Source organism: Pseudophryne corroboree, chromosome 1 (genome assembly GCF_028390025.1).
Source record: "Pseudophryne corroboree isolate aPseCor3 chromosome 1, aPseCor3.hap2, whole genome shotgun sequence".
Taxonomy (NCBI): Eukaryota; Metazoa; Chordata; class Amphibia; order Anura; family Myobatrachidae; genus Pseudophryne; species Pseudophryne corroboree.
The window spans coordinates 26,628,251-26,645,702 of NC_086444.1; the positions used below are offsets into that span (position 1 = coordinate 26,628,251).

The 17,452-nt window shown below is 44.0% G+C and overlaps 1 protein-coding gene across 12 annotated transcripts in view; it reads right to left on the minus strand.

The window, feature by feature from the left end:
* CELF4 (CUGBP Elav-like family member 4) overlaps positions 1-17,452 on the minus strand; it is a 1,208,497-nt gene that overhangs the window by 61,679 nt on the left and 1,129,366 nt on the right. For 7 of the 12 annotated variants that reach the window (XR_010243565.1, XM_063958143.1, XM_063958066.1 and 4 more), the window contains exon 11: positions 842-985. Coding sequence is in view for 11 of the 12 variants with exons in the window: in XM_063958143.1 (XP_063814213.1) it covers positions 842-985 (144 nt within the window). In the remaining variant the exon portion in view is untranslated. The remainder of the gene's footprint in view (positions 1-841; positions 986-17,452) is intronic. The other 5 variants (XM_063958153.1, XM_063958107.1, XM_063958125.1 and 2 more) reach the window with 1 other exon arrangement.

The window sequence follows — 17,452 nt, forward strand, 5'->3', positions numbered from 1 at the left end:
ATTTACTAACAGACGATTTTTGATATCCATTTTTAAGTGTTAGTAAATGTGTGTTTTGGTATCCGGGCTCTAGTCGACAGTGCCTAGGTCGACACCCATTGGTTGACAGTGAGTAGGTCGACACCGGAAATAGGTTGACACGGCCATTAGGTCAACGTGGAAAAAATCGACATGATTTATTTATTTATTTCAACTTTTTCATACTTTACGATCCACGTGGACTACAATTGGGAACGGTAACCTGTGCCGAGCGCAACGGTAGCAGAGTGAAGCACCTTGCCCGAAGCATGACGAGCAAACACGGTGCACTAATTGGGGTTCCCGGTCACTTTATGAAGGAAATGACACCAAAAAAACATAAAAAACGCATGTCGACCTTTATTCACCATGTTCACGTCAACCTAACTGCTGTGTCGACACAGTCCCTGTTGACCAATAGGTGTCATCCTAGACACTGCCGACCCTGAGTTCCATGCCCGTGTGTTTTATCCCTGGAAACACGACATCGATTCAGACCGATAAAAACGGACCTTTCATAAACCTATCCCCATGCAGGGGCGGCCCCAGAGGAGGGGCTGCAGTCAGTTCAAATTTAAAATAGGGGAGCCGCACCAACTGTCACCAACTGTCATTTCTAACTGACTCACTGGCAGTTGGTGCGACTATTTGAATTTTGAACTGAACTGCAGCCCCTCCTCTGGATCCACCCCTGCCCCCATGCACACGGCTGCAGGGAAAAGAGAGCGCTGGCATTCATTGAAGCAGTCTGACAGTGAGTGTATAGTGAGAGACCCTTCTATCATTCCTGGATGAAGCTAATTATTTTGTTATCTTTACCCACCAAAGCATTTACTTTGGTTTGTCGCCCGATCCACAAACACTTTCGAGGAGATGACATTACCGAAAGGCAGGAACATCTGCATCAGCTCCGCGTCCCCAAATTCCTGGGGCAGATGGTAGATAAACAGGTTGCATCCCTCGGGTCCTGGAGACGGAGAGAGACGGGAAACATTACACTGTGACCAGGGACACATAAACTCCAGCTAAGGACAGTAACAAAGTATCACAGCGACGCCATTCAGACATAACAAAGGGGCTTATTACAAACCCCCCTGTACCGTCCAACGTCTACATTTCCCCTCCTCACACTGGACAGTCTTTGAGCATGTATCAGTACTCTTAGTGCCTCATGCCTCAGTGATGTCACTAGTTCCCGTAGAGGATGAACAATGGCTCTGACCTTCTTACTTTGTCTATAGAACAATATTGCATATTTATCATTCATACCTGACTGGTTCTATAACAACCTTACCATCTTTAGAGAATGTGATAGATCTGTGCGTCTGTGTGTGTGTGTGTGTGTGTGTGTGTGTGTGTGTGTGTATCTGTGTGAGTGTGTATTTGTGTCTGTCTGTCATACTTCCCGACTTTTATCATTTCCTCTGCAGGAGAAGTCCGGGGAGGAGGTTCTGGGGGTAAAATGCTGGGGATAGTGGTTCTATGAAGGGGGACGGGGGCAAAATACCCAAATATCATAGAATTGCATCATATTAGCCCTGCACCTTTCCCACAGACCCGAAATTCTGTGCAATATTCTCTCCATCCTGTACACATCACTAAAAAGGGTGGGGGCCACTCACTCCTCCTGGGATCCCAAGGGACTTCCTCAGTGCATGTGTACGTACGTACGTACGTACGTACGTGTGTGTGTGTGTGTGTGTGTGTGTGTGTGTGTATGTATGTATGTATGCATGTATGTATGTATGTATGTATGTGTGTATGTATGTGTGTGTGCGTCTGTCTGTGTGTGTTTGTGTGTGTGTGTCTGCTTTGTGCTGCAAACCACACTACAAATGCAGTGGGGTGAACAATCCCTAATGCAGTGGTTGCATGGATCTGCTGTCTCCTTGTGAGTGTGAGGTTCTGTCTCCAGGGCCCAGGTACTTTTCAGCAGGTGTGGCCTAATCACAGGAGGCGTGGCCTTGCACCCTTAGAAAAAACTACTGAACGAATTGTATTTTAAGTAATTAGTGTCCTCCCCCCCCTCTCTTGACACCACTGTCTTTCTCTCCCCACCTCATACTCTCACAATAACATCTCTCCAAACTCCCTCATTTGAAAAAATGGGAAACTCCAATCAGTTACCCCCGATCTACATTACCCAGACCCCAACACCTCCCTGGGCCATATATTTTGCCTTTGTTGGGGGAGCCGTAGCCACTGTACAAGGGAACGACACAGATGTCTAATAATTCCCCATTCATGGCTATGTGCCATACACCGGGCTCCTGGGCTCAGAAGAGAGAGTGCTTAGCCATGCCGCTTAGTGACGCATTATCTTTGTGCTGTTACTAATTATAATCCGTTGTGCTTGTTAACATTTGAGATACAATTTGTGTCACATTCTATCACTATACATGCAGTTTATTAACAACAATACTGAACATTTAGGGGCTGAAACATATTAGCTCTGATTCTAAGTCAGGTGCAAAGTGGCCACAGGACCGTAGAGCGTGGCGCCGGGACAGGGTACTTTATGGGGTGTGGCTTAACCAAAGGGGGTGTGGCCACACCTCCTATATTAAATATATATATATATATCACAAAGAATAACTTTCAGGTCCATGAATCGGCCCCGTGCACTTCACAGGAGCCTGTGCAGATCCAGGGGGAGGGGCGCACATCATCATCATCGTACCTTGCTTCCCTCCTCCTCAGCCAGCACCATCTTCTCTGAGATATTCGGGAAGATGGCGAATGCGCACTAGAGAGAGCAAAGACTGGCACATTACCAGAGTTTTGCTTTCTCTGTGCGGCTCCATCTTCCAGAAGATGTCACTGGGATGATGGCACCATTGAGGCTTTGCAAATCTCCGGTGAAAATGGTGCAGCTGCCATTTTCCCAGGGATTTGCGCATGCGCAGTAGAGAAATCACCAGGAACATTGTGCGAGTTTCAAGTCAGTATCAGGCAAATGAATAGCAGATAGTTGCCTAAAAGGGCATTACTAGCCTCATGTTACTTTGGCATACTGTATCAGCCAAGTTGTTATATGACAAGACGGAGGAGCTAATTCAGGTTGGATCGCAAATCGCAATCCAACCGGAATTATTACGATCACCCCGCAGGCGCAGAACCCATCCTGCACATGCACCCACATTTTCTGCAGGGGGGGCAGCAGAAAATGCAATCGCCTCTGCCTGTCAATCAGGCAGAGACGGAAGCGGGGCGGGAGCAGGCGGCAACGCTCCGTTTCCAGGGCGGAGACAGAGGGTTGTGGGGTATGGTGCGGTGTGATCGAGGGGCGAATGTGGCCAAACGGGGACGTGATCACGGCGGCTGCGTGACAACATACGCAGCCACCCTGATCGAGAACATGGCGGCTGGCCTCCTGCGGTCGCAGCTAAGCTGCACCGGCAGGAGGCTTCCTCAGTTTCTGCTAACAAGCAGAAAATGCAATGCCTTCGCAATTTCTGTGTGTTGAATGGTGGGAAGCGCCAGTCAGTGGTATAAAAGGAAGAAATGAAAAGGTGAGGCGTTGTATAAAAGGAAGAAATGAAAAGGTAAGGCGTGGTATAAAAGGAAGAGATGAAAAGTGGGGCGTGGTATAAAAGGAAGAGATGAAAAGGTGAGGCGTGGTATAAAAGGAAGAGATGAAAAGGCAAGGCGTGGTATAAAAGGAAGAGATGAAAAGGTGAGGCGTTTTATAAAAGGAAGAGATGAAAAGGTGAGGCGTTTTATAAAAGGAAGAGATGAAAAGTGAGGCGTGGTATAAAAGGAATAGATGAAAAGGTGAGGCGTGGTATAAAAGGAAGAGATGAAAAGGTGAGGTGTGGTATAAAAGGAAGAGATGAAAAGGTGAGGCGTTTTATAAAAGGAAGAGATGAAAAGGTGAGGCGTGGTATAAAAGGAAGAGATGAAAAGGTGAGGCGTTTTATAAAAGGAAGAGATGAAAAGTGAGGCGTGGTATAAAAGGAAGAGATGAAAAGGTGAGGCGTGGTATAAAAGGAATAGATGATAAGGTGAGGCGTGGTATAAAATGAATAGATGAAAAGGTGAGGCGTGGTATAAAATGAATAGATGAAAAGGTGAGGCGTGGTATAAAAGGAAGAGATGAAAAGGTGAGGCGTGGTATAAAAGGAAGAGATGAAAAGGTGAGGCGTGGTATAAAATGAATAGATGAAAAGGTGAGGCATGGTATAAAATGAATAGATGATAAGGTGAGGCGTGGTATAAAAGGAAGAGATGAAAAGGTTAGGCGTGGTATAAAAGGAAGAAATGAAAAGGTGAGGCGTGGTATAAAAGGAAGAGATGAAAAGGTGAGGCGTGGTATAAAAGGAAGAGATGATAAGGTGAGGCGTGGTATAAAAGGAAGAGATGATAAGTTGAGGCGTGGTATAAAAGGAAAAGATGAAAAGGTGAGGCGTGATATAAAAGGAAGAGATGAAAAGGTGAGGCGTGGTATAAAAGGAAGAGATGAAAAGGTGAGGCGTGGTATAAAAGGAAGAGATGAAAAGGTGAGGCGTGGTATAAAAGGAAGAGATGAAAAGGTGAGGCGTGGTATAAAAGGAAGAGATGAAAAGGTGAGGCGTGATATAAAAGGAAGATATGAAAAGGTGAGGCGTGGTATAAAAGGAAGAGATAAAAAGGTGAGGCGTGGTATAAAAGGAAGAGATGAAAAGGTGAGGCGTGGTATAAAAGGAAGAGATGAAAAGGTGAGGCGTGGTATAAAAGGAAGAGATGAAAAGGTGAGGCGTGGTATAAAAGGAAGAGATGAAAAGGTGAGGCGTGGTATAAAAGGAAGAGATGAAAAGGTGAGGCGTGATATAAAAGGAAGAGATGAAAAGGTGAGGCGTGGTATAAAAGTAAGAGATGATAAGGTGAGGCGTGGTATAAAGGGAAGAGATGAAAAGGTGAGGCGTGGTATAAAAGGAAGAGATGAAAAGGTGAGGCGTGGTATGAAAGGAAGAGATGAAAAAGTGAGGCGTGGTATAAAAGGAAGAGATGAAAAGGTGAGGCGTGGTATAAAAGGAAGAGATGAAAAAGTGACGCGTGGTATAAAAGGAATAGATGAAAGGTAAGGCGTGGTATAAAATGAAGAGATGAAAAGGTGAGGCGTGGTATAAAAGGAAGAGATGAAAAGGTGAGGCGTGGTATAAAAGGAAGAGATGAAAAGGTGAGGCGTGGTATAAAAGGAAGAGATGAAAAGGTGAGGCGTGGTATAAAAGGAAGAGATGAAAAAGTGAGGCATGGTATAAAATGAAGGGATGAAAAGGTGAGGCGTGGTATAAAAGGAAGAGATGAAACGGTGAGGCATGGTATAAAAGGAAGAGATGAAAAGGTGAGGCGTGGTATATAAGGAAGAGATGATAAGGTGAGGCGTGGTATAAAAGGAAGAGATGATAAGGTGAGAAAAGAAAGAGATAAAAAGGTGAGGCGTGGTATAAAAGGAAGAGATGAAAAGGTGAGGCGTGGTATAAAAGGAAGAGATGAAAAGGTGTGGCGTGGTATAAAAGGAAGAGATGAAAGGTGAGGCGTGGTATAAAAGGAAGAGATGAAAAGGTGAGGCGTGGTATAAAATGAAGAGATGAAACGGTGAGGCGTGGTATAAAAGGAAGAAATGAAAAGGTAAGGCGTGGTATAAAAGGAAGAGATTAATAGGTGAGGCGTGGTATAAAAGGAAGAGATTAATAGGTGAGGCGTGGTATAAAAGGTAGAGATTTATAGGTGAGGCGTGGTATAAAAGGAAGAGATGAAAGGGTGAGACGTGGTATAAAAGGAAGAGATGAAAGGTGAGGCGTGGTATAAAAGGAAGAGATGAAAGGTGAGGCGCGGTATAAAAGGAAGAGATGAAAAGTGAGGCGTGGTATAAAAGGAAGAGATGAAAGGTGAGGCATGGTATAAAAGGAAGAGATGAAAGGTAATGCGTGGTATAAAAGGAAGAGATGAAAGGTGAGGTGTGGTATAAACGGAAGAGATGAAAAGGAAGGCGTGATATAAAAGGAAGAGATGAAAAGTGAGGCGTGGTATAAAAGGAAGAGATGAAAGGTGAGGCGTGGTATAAAACGAAGAGATGAAAGGTGAGGCATGGTATAAAAGGAAGAGATGAAAAGGTAAGGCGTGGTATAAAAGGAAGAGATGAAAGGTAAGGCGTGGTATAAAATGAAGAGACGAAAAGTGAGGCGTGGTATAAAAGGAAGAGATAAAAAGGTGAGGCGTGGTATAAAAGGAAGAGATGAAAAGGTGAGGCGTGGTATAAAAGGAAGAGATGAAAAGGTGAGGCGTGGTATAAAAGGAAGAGATGAAAAGGTGAGGCGTGGTATAAAAGGAAGAGATGAAAAGGTGAGGCGTGGTATAAAAGGAAGAGATGAAAAGGTGAGGCGTGATATAAAAGGAAGAGATGAAAAGGTGAGGCGTGGTATAAAAGTAAGAGATGATAAGGTGAGGCGTGGTATAAAGGGAAGAGATGAAAAGGTGAGGCGTGGTATAAAAGGAAGAGATGAAAAGGTGAGGCGTGGTATGAAAGGAAGAGATGAAAAAGTGAGGCGTGGTATAAAAGGAAGAGATGAAAAGGTGAGGCGTGGTATAAAAGGAAGAGATGAAAAAGTGACGCGTGGTATAAAAGGAATAGATGAAAGGTAAGGCGTGGTATAAAATGAAGAGATGAAAAGGTGAGGCGTGGTATAAAAGGAAGAGATGAAAAGGTGAGGCGTGGTATAAAAGGAAGAGATGAAAAGGTGAGGCATGGTATAAAAGGAAGAGATGAAAAGGTGAGGCGTGGTATAAAAGGAAGAGATGAAAAAGTGAGGCATGGTATAAAATGAAGGGATGAAAAGGTGAGGCGTGGTATAAAAGGAAGAGATGAAACGGTGAGGCATGGTATAAAAGGAAGAGATGAAAAGGTGAGGCGTGGTATATAAGGAAGAGATGATAAGGTGAGGCGTGGTATAAAAGGAAGAGATGATAAGGTGAGAAAAGAAAGAGATAAAAAGGTGAGGCGTGGTATAAAAGGAAGAGATGAAAAGGTGAGGCGTGGTATAAAAGGAAGAGATGAAAAGGTGAGGCGTGGTATAAAAGGAAGAGATGAAAGGTGAGGCGTGGTATAAAAGGAAGAGATGAAAAGGTGAGGCGTGGTATAAAATGAAGAGATGAAACGGTGAGGCGTGGTATAAAAGGAAGAAATGAAAAGGTAAGGCGTGGTATAAAAGGAAGAGATTAATAGGTGAGGCGTGGTATAAAAGGAAGAGATTAATAGGTGAGGCGTGGTATAAAAGGTAGAGATTTATAGGTGAGGCGTGGTATAAAAGGAAGAGATGAAAGGGTGAGACGTGGTATAAAAGGAAGAGATGAAAGGTGAGGCGTGGTATAAAAGGAAGAGATGAAAGGTGAGGCGCGGTATAAAAGGAAGAGATGAAAAGTGAGGCGTGGTATAAAAGGAAGAGATGAAAGGTGAGGCATGGTATAAAAGGAAGAGATGAAAGGTAATGCGTGGTATAAAAGGAAGAGATGAAAGGTGAGGTGTGGTATAAACGGAAGAGATGAAAAGGAAGGCGTGATATAAAAGGAAGAGATGAAAAGTGAGGCGTGGTATAAAAGGAAGAGATGAAAGGTGAGGCGTGGTATAAAACGAAGAGATGAAAGGTGAGGCATGGTATAAAAGGAAGAGATGAAAAGGTAAGGCGTGGTATAAAAGGAAGAGATGAAAGGTAAGGCGTGGTATAAAATGAAGAGACGAAAAATGAGGCGTGGTATAAAAGGAAGAGAAAAAAATGTGAGGTGTGGTACAAAAAGGAAGAGATGAAAAGGTGAGGCGTGGTATAAAAGGAAGAGATGAAAAGGTGAGGTGTGGTATAAAAGGAAGAGATGAAAAGGTGAGGCGTGGTATAAAAGGAAGAGATGAAAAGGTGAAGCGTGGTATAAAAGGAAGAGATGAAAAGTTAGGCGTGGTTAAAAAGGAAGAGATGAAAAGGTGAGGTGTGGTATAAAAGGAAGAGATGAAAAGGTGAGGCGTGGTATAAAAGGAAGAGATGAAAAGCTGAGGCGTGGTATAAAAGGAAGAGATGAAAAGGTGAGGCGTGGTATAAAAGGAAGAGATGAAAGGTAAGGCGTGGTATAAAAGGAAGAGATGAAAGGTAAGGCATGGTATAAAAGGAAGAGATGATAAGTTGAGGCGTGGTATAAAAGGAAGAGATGAAAGGTAAGGCATGGTATAAAAGGAAGAGATGAAAGGTGAGGCGTGGTATAAAAGGAAGAGATGATAAGGTGAGGCGTGGTATAAAAGGAAGAGATGAAAGGTAAGGCGTAGTATAAAAGGAAGAGATGAAAGGTGAGGCGTGGTATAAAAGGAAGAGATGAAAGGTGAGGCGTGGTATTAAAGGAAGAGATGAAAGGTGAGGCGTGGTATAAAAGGAAGAGATGAAGGGTAAGGCGTGGTATAAAAGGAAGAGATGAAAGGTAAGGCGTGGTATAAAAGGAAGAGATGATAAGGTGAGGCGTGGTATAAAAGGAAGAGATGAAAGGTAAGGCTTGGTATAAAAGGAAGAGATGAAAGGTAAGGCGTGGTATAAAAGGAAGAGATGATAAGGTGAGGCATCATATAAAAGGAAGAGATGAAAGGTGAGGCGTGGTATAAAAGGAAGAGATGAAAGGTAAGGCGTGGTATAAAAGGAAGAGATGAAAGGTGAGGCATGGTATAAAAGGAAGAGATGAAAGGTAAGGCGTGGTATAAAAGGAAGAGATGATAAGGTGAGGCGTGGTATAAAAGGAAGAGATGAAAGGTGAGGCGTGGTATAAAAGGAAGAGATGATAAGGTGAGGCGTGGTATAAAAGGAAGAGATGAAAGGTGAGGCGTGGTATAAAAGGAAGAGATGAAAGGTGAGGCGTGGTATAAAAGGAAGAGATGAAAGGTAAGGTGTGGTATAAAAGGAAGAGATGAACGGTAAGGCGTGGTATAAAAGGAAGAGATGATAAGGTGAGGCGTGGTATAAAAGGAAGAGATGATAAGGTGAGGCGTGGTATAAAAGGAAGAGATGAAACGGTGAGGCGTGGTATAAAAGGAAGAGATGAAAAGGTGAGGCGTGGTATAAAAGGAAGAGATGAAAAGGTGAGGCGTGGTATAAAAGGAAGAGATGAAAGGTGAGGCGTGGTATAAAAGGAAGAGATGAAAGGTGAGGCGTGGTATAAAAGGAAGAGATGAAAAGGTGAGGCGTGGTATAAAAGGAAGGGATGAAAAGGTGAGGCGTGGTATAAAAGGAAGAGATGAAAGGTAAGGCGTAGTATAAAAGGAAGAGATGAAAGGTGAGGCGTGGTATAAAAGGAAGAGATGAAAGGTGAGGCGTGGTATAAAAGGAAGTGATGAAAGGTGAGGAGTGGTATAAAAGGAAGAGATGAAACGGTAAGGCGTGGTATAAAAGGAAGAGATGAAAAGTTGAAGCGTGGTATAAAAGGAAGAGATGAAAGGTGAGGCGTGGTATAAAAGGAAGAGATGAAAGGTGAGGCGTGGTATAAAAGGAAGAGATGAAAAGGTGAGGCGTGGTATAAAAGGAAGGGATGAAAAGGTGAGGCGTGGTATAAAAGGAAGAGATGAAAAGGTGAGGCGTGGTATAAAAGGAAGGGATGAAAGGTGAGGCGTGGTATAAAAGGAAGAGATGAAAAGGTGAGGCGTGGTATAAAAGGAAGAGATGAAAGGTGAGGCGTGGTATAAAAGGAAGAGATGAAAGGTGAGGCGTGGTATAAAAGGAAGAGATGAAAAGGTGAGACATGGTATAAAAGGAAGAGATGAAAAAGTGAGGTGTGGTATAAAAGGAAGAGATGAAAAGGTGAGGTGTGGTATAAAAAGAAGAGATGAAAAGGTGAGGTGTGGTATACAAGAAAGATATGAAAAGGTGAGGTGTGGTATAAAAGGAAGAGATGAAAAGGTGAGGTGTGGTATAAAAGGAAGAGATGAAAAGGTGAGACATGGTATAAAAGAAAGATATGAAAAGGTGAGGTGTGGTATAAAAGGAAGAGATGAAAAGGTGAGGTGTGGTATAAAAGGAAGAGATGAAAAGGTGAGACATGGTATAAAAGAAAGATATGAAAAGGTGAGGTGTGGTATAAAAGGAAGAGATGAAAAGGTGAGGTGTAGTATAAAAGGAAGAGATGAAAAGGTGAGACATGGTATAAAAGGTAGATATGAAAAGGTGAGGTGTGGTATAAAAGGAAGAGATGAAAAGGTGAGGTGTGGTATAAAAGGAAGAGATGAAAAGGTGAGGTGTGGTATAAAAGGAAGAGATGAAAAGGTGAGACATGGTATAAAAGGAAGATATGAAAAGGTGAGGTGTGGTATAAAAGGAAGAGATGAAAAGGTGAGGTGTGGTATAAAAGGAAGAGATGAAAAGGTGAGGTGTGGTATAAAAGGAAGAGATGAAAAGGTGAGACATGGTATAAAAGGAAGATATGAAAAGGTGAGGTGTGGTATAAAAGGAAGAGATGAAAAGGTGAGGTGTGGTATAAAAGGAAGAGATGAAAAGGTGAGACATGGTATAAAAGGAAGATATGAGAAGGTGAGGTGTGGTATAAAAGGAAGAGATGAAAAGGTGAGGTGTAGTATAAAAGGAAGAGATGAAAAGGTATGGCGTGGTATAAAAGGAAGAGATGAAAGTTGAGGGGTGCACTGTATCAGTTGCTCTCTATATGCCGCCAGCTATTCCCATGCCAGCTATCACACAAAGGGGGGGGGGGGGGGGGGGAGCTGTGTGCGGCGAGGCTCGTTCTCAGGGTTAGTGCTGGGAGACACATGCGATGTCTCCTATCCGTCACCGCTGTCCATGATCCGTTTACCTTGCCGGCAGAATCAGAGAAGACGGATCAGTGTACTGACAGATGCCCATTTAAAGGACATTAGAATTCCTCTGTCTCGGCGTGATTACATTTCGGGTCTCCGAGCTCTTCCCGGTATTAATAGGAAATGAAGCCTAGATGAATATTTGCTAAGCACAATTTCCCCCTGTAATTTGCTAAAAGTGCTGTCGCGAGTTGGCGGCTGATCCCTGCATCTCACGCAAAACTCAGGTTCAGAGGTGACGGAGAATCCTTATCTAGAGTTGAGGGTGTGTCGGCAATGCTAATTAATTAATAACGTTACCTTAACTCTTACAGTTCTAGGTCAGTCAGTTGTCGCACTTTTATGGTTTCACCAGCACAGGAGGGTTCAGTATGATTTACCGTCGGACACATTACCGACAGTCATACTCCCGACAGCCATTGACCTGCAGTCAAGATACCGACACGGTCAAAATACTGACATTCATTATGCTGACATGATCAAAATGCCGACATACTGTAGTCAGAATACCAACCAGAGTTTTTCCTTTTTTGTGTCAATGTCGGCATGGACACCGACTAAGTGTCCCGTGTCCCCTCGCATGGCTCGTGCGCAAAGTGCCTCGTATTCCCCCTCCAGGTCCACTGGGATGGTAAAGTATGAACAAGTCTGTTATTGGCCAAAAATTCCTTAAAAACGCATGTCAGCATTTCAAACATTGGTATTCTGCCTATGTCGGCATTTTGAAAATGTCGGCATAATGAATGTAAGTATTTTGACCGTGTCGGCATTTTGACTGTCGGTCAATGGCTGTTGGTATTATGACCGTGTCATGCTGATTTTGCAATCTCTGAATGTTGTCTTGTTTGGATACAATGTAACTCCAACAGTATTACTATGGTGCGGCGACGGGATGACACCACAATTATGTGTGGGCGACGCACTATATTGCCGGACTGCTCTTCTCCATCACCCGCACATACTTTCCTCATCCACTGGAATGTCCTGAGACTCACCAAATTTCAAGGAGCTCTCCCGGGACAGCAAAACAGACCCCAGTATTCTGCCCACCTCTCTGGGGAACTGGGCTGCCCGGGGGCTAGATGATGTCATTCAGAGTGAGGTTCGCTTTTACTTTCCCTTCTCCTTACTGCGGGGGCAGGCCACAGTGAAGTGATGTACAACGCCACGCCCTCTGCCCCACCCATGAGGAACATGGAATATCTTAGTCTGTAACAAGTTATCTGTGTAAACCATAATATATATATATATATATATACATATATAATACAGGATTATCCACAAGGTGGAACAGATAGCACTCTCCAGATTTCAATTCAATAATCAAAAAAAATCAAAAAAAGGTAATTTTTAATGTAAGAAACAGTCTCACAGTTCCAAGGTAATGTCCATATTCATCCAACGTTTCGGTCAACATCACAACCTTTGTCAAGGAATTACAGCATGGTCAGCACAACAGCATCACAACAGGAGTCAGTAGTACAGGTAGCTGGAGTCTGGAGATATTGCCTCACCGGCCCCTGCTAAATAGCCAGCATTATGGCACCAATCCTGCCCACACACACACAGGACGTATGGTGGAGCGCTGGCTGGAGCGCAAACGTCACTTCCAGTTTTACCGGAAGTGGTCTTTTTGCATCATCAGGTTAATGGAGTCTCAGCACACTGGACGTGTGGTGGAGCGCAGGCTGGAGCGCAAACGTCACTTCTGTTTTCACCGGAAGTGAGCTGCGTGTATCATCAGTTTAATGAAGTCTCAAGCACACTGTGGAACGCAATCCGGAAGCGGAAAAATAACGAAGTGGAACGCAAGCGTCACCGCCATTGTTGCCGGAAGTGAGCTGCGGGCCATGACATTAGCGCAAACTATAGCTCAACTCAGCAGCAATCAACACTTCTGGGGAATCCAAGGAGTGTTAAAAATATGCAAGATGTGTATATTTAAATATAAGGGGAAAATTGCTGCGGAGAGTGAGCATAACAAGTAGACAAATTTCAATCCGGTGGCGATGGTAATATGTCCATCATGTCCGGACCATAATCAACATCACCCACCTAAGTGTGGTTCAACACAGGGCTTAATTATAAACGGCACAATTTAAGGTATATCTATTAATTAGCTGGGTGTAGCAGAGGCCAGTGAGGTCACAGTATTAGGATTATATCTTAACACTCTAACAGAATGAAATTAATAGAAAAAATAGAGAAAATAGAAAAAACAAGGTGCAGAAAGAGAGAGGAACAAGCAATATATACAGTAAACACCACAATCCATGGGGTTTGTCACAAGTGCATTTTACATAAACTGTCAATAAGTGCGATAGGAATTATCGCCAAAGAGTTTATTAGTCTATTTCAAAAAAACTGATAAAGGGTTGTTTTCATTCATTCCCTTTGGTGCTATCGTGTCCAGTTTATTTATCCAAAGGCTTTCTCTTTTCCTAAGCAGAAGAGCACGGTCACCGCCTCGTGGTAATGGGGGTATCCAATCTATCACTTTGGACCTAAGATCAGATACTTGATGTCGCAGAGTCATAAAATGTCTAGCCACCGGCAAGGTGGCAGTCCCCGTGGTAGTCGCTTGGTGTATCGATGTTCTATGATTGGCCATCCTGTCTCGAAATCGTCTGGTTGTCATTCCAACATAGTATAGTCCGCACGGACACGTTAGAATATATATCAGATGGTCCATAGTACAGTGCAATCTGTATTTAATGGCTATAGGGCGCCCTGAGTGGGGGTGCGGGAAGGATGGTCCTGTTAACATACCCCTGCACGTGGTGCACCCAGTGCATTTGAAGCATCCAGGTCTTCTTTCATGAAGCCATGTCGTCGTTGTTGGTGATTCCTGCCCAACCATAGGTCTTAGGAGTAATTGTTTTAAATTGGATGCCCGACGGTATGCCATCATTGGGGGGGGGGGGGCTCTTTTTCAGCTTCAGATGATCATCCGTGGTTAAAATAGGCCAATTCTCCCGAATGGCTCCCCAGACCCTATTAGACAAGTGGTCATATGTGGTCGTGAAAACCATCCGGTCTGGTGTGGATGTCGCCTGCGTCGCGGCTGTAGAGGGTTCAAATTTTCTCCTGGCCTTCGTTAAACATTTAGATACAGTCTTCCTATCATACCCTCTCTCAAGAAATCGTGAGGTCATTTCAGATAGTTGGGCTTCCATGATGTCCTTATTCGTGTTGTTACGCATGACCCTCAAAAATTGGGAAATGGGGAGATTGTCTTTAAGGGCAGGCGGGTGTTGACTGGTTGCCAGTAACAGGGTATTCCGGTCAGTTGGTTTCCTATAGAGACTTGTGCTAATGCGACCCCCTTCCAATGTAATTGAAATGTCCAAGAAGTTGATGTTGCAGGCATCAATCTGATGAGTGAATCTCACCGGACTATCAAGTCCATTCAATGAATTAACCATTTGGTTAAATGATTCAGTTGACCCTTTCCACAACAGGAAGATGTCGTCGATAAACCTCTTGTAGAACAATATCTGTGTTCCATACCTCGGGAAGATGTGCCGTTGTTCATATTCTGTCATATAGATATTGGCGTAGGCTGGCGCCAGGTTCGATCCCATTGCGGTCCCCTCGCGTTGCAGGTAGTAGTTACCTTGGTAGAGAAAATGGTTATGTTTCAGTACTATCGTGGCCAATTCTAAGAGAAATCCAGTAGCCGGTCCAGTGGGAGGGTGTTGTTGCCAGGCGTTTGATACTGCTTGTAAACCTTGTTCATGAGGTATGATGGTGTACAGGGAGCAGACATCCATGGTACCCAACAGGATCTCTTCCATCTCATAAGGGCAAGCCATCAGCTTCTCCAAAAAATCGGACGTGTCTCGCACGTAGCTATCTCCCTGTTGTACTATGGGTTGCAGGAACGTATCAACATAGATGGCGAGCGGCTGTAGCAGAGATTTTCTAGCAGAGATGATAGGCCTACCCGGGGTGTGTGTGAGGGTCTTGTGGATTTTGGGGAGGGTATAGATTATTGGGCAAACCGGATGTTCAACAGTGAGGAATTCTAGTGTACTCTTGTCAATGTATTGCGCTTTGTACCCTATATCTAGTAGGCGATCTATTATCAGTTTGATCTCTGGAATAGGATTGTGTTGCAGGCAAGCGTACGTCATTTCATCATTCAATTGCCTCAGGATCTCCCTATTGTAATCAGCCCAATCCTGCACTACCACTGCACCTCCCTTATTAGCAGGCCTGACCACGAGGCTACTGTCCTTTCTTAATGAGGCGAGGGCCTTGCGTTCTGCCACCGGCAGATTGTCAAAGCGCTTAGTGGGAGACTGTATATGGGCATCATGCTCCAGAAGGCGGGTAAATGTTTTAATGCTAGGGTTGTAGGAGACCGGGTCAAATGTTAATGGTTGCTGAAATTGTGCATTATCTGTGTTGAACCACACTTAGGTGGGTGATGTTGATTATGGTCCGGACATGATGGACATAATACAATCGCCACCGGATTGAAATTTGTCTACTTGTTATGCTCACTCTCCGCAGCAATTTTCCCCTTATATTTAAATATACACATCTTGCATATTTTTAACATTTCCTGGGATTCCCCAGAAGTGTTGATTGCTGCTGAGTTGAGCTATAGTTTGCGCTAATGTCATGGCCCGCAGCTCACTTCCGGCAACAACGGCGGTGACGCTTGCGTTCCACTTTGTTAGTCGTTAGTTTCCTGCTTCCGGATTGCGTTCCACAGTGCGCTTGAGACTTCATTAAACTGATGATACACGCAGCTCACTTCCGGTGAAAACGGAAGTGACGTTTGCGCTCCAGCCTGCGCTCCACCACACGTCCAGTGTGCTGAGACTCCATTAACCTGATGATGCAAAGAGACCACTTCCGGTAAAACCGGAAGTGATGTTTGCGCTCCAGCCAGCGCTCCACCACACGTCCTGTGTGTGTGTGGGCGGGATTGGCGCCATAATGCTGGCTATTTAGCAGGGGCCGGTGAGGCAATATCTCCAGACTCCAGTTACCTGTACTACTGACTCCTGTTGTGATGCTGTTGTGCTGACCATGCTGTAATTCCTTGACAAAGGTCCTGGTGTGGACCGAAACGTTGGATGAATATGGACATTACCTTGGAACTGTGAGACTGTTTCTTACATTAAAAATTACCTTTTTTTGATTTTTTTGATTATTGAATTGAAATCTGGAGAGTGCTATCTGTTCCACCTTGTGGACAATCCTGTATTGTACTATGGGTCCCACCTCTGAGTGGGTCGGGCTCTGATTGGCAGCCCAGTTGTTGGCTGAGCTGTGTGAGAGTGCAGGAATTTCTATTTTATATACATATATATATATATACATATTATCCGGACTCCAGTTCGACACCACTTGGGTCGACACCAGTTGGTCGCCACACCTTATGTTGACACAGACAAAATGCCGACATGGACAAGGGCGACAGGAAAGATTGACATGAGGTTTTTTTTTTTTCATACTTTACGATCCACGTGGACTACAATTGGGAATGGTAACCTGTGCAGAGCGCAGCGATGCATCTTTCCCGAGAGGACACGGTGCACTAATTGGGGTTCTTGGTCACATTACGAAGATAACGACACAAAAAACACATAAAAAACACGTCAACCTTTTTTCGTGTATTTGCAGTGTCGACCTAAGGTGTGTCGACTAACTGCTGTTGACCTAAGTGGTGTCGACATATATATATGATAGGTGCGCATGTGCGCTGTAAGCCGCAGCCGAATCCAGCATCTGCATCTTCCGACGCACATTCGCTGACCTCGGCCGCTCAGATGCGGTGGACGTTCTAAGTAACCCTAGGAATACTCAGATGCCCGCTGCGGCAACCGATGGGGGACCCAGCTCCCGCCTGTGTAGTGAAATAGTCAGGTACGCGTCGTCCCTCTTTCTTTCCGCTACTTTTATGTTTTGGACTTTTTGCTAATTTGTCCAAGATAAATATACGAAGAGAAAAAATAAATTTGTGTTTAGTGTGTAAGTGATAAAAGGAAGATTGCGTCGTTAATGGCGCCGCCGTCCTGGTTACGGAGAAATAGCAGTGACATTTAGGTGGTAACATCTTCATGATTGATGAAGGTCTAACACGTAGCAATAATTGCCAATAATAAAGTGTATGTTAATTGGGAAACAGATTGGAGAACGATTTCCTCCTTATATATAATATAATGTCACTTGGAGTTCAGGACATTTTTTTTTTTTTTTTAAATTGACTGCATTTTATTTTTTATTTTTTTACCAATTCAGGGTCTCTCCACCTGTGCATTAAACGCGTAGTACCACTGTTACCAGCAATCCCAGAGGAGCCCCTACAAGGTTAGAAACGATGGACAGCCACTGATTGGATCGCTCTCTTGCGTTTGGAAGGAGGCTGTAATTAGTAGACCTGAGATATTATTTAGTAAATAATTATTTAATTTACGGTTACATATAATAAACTTTGGGCAGCATGGTTGGAGTAGTGATCAGCATTACTGCATTGCAGAACTGAGGTCATGAGTTCAGTTCTCGATGAAGGCACTATCTGTGTAAAGTTTGTATGTACTCCCCGTGGGTTTTTTCTCCTGCTGCTCCAGTTTCTTCCCATACTCCAAAAACATACTGGTCAGATTGGGA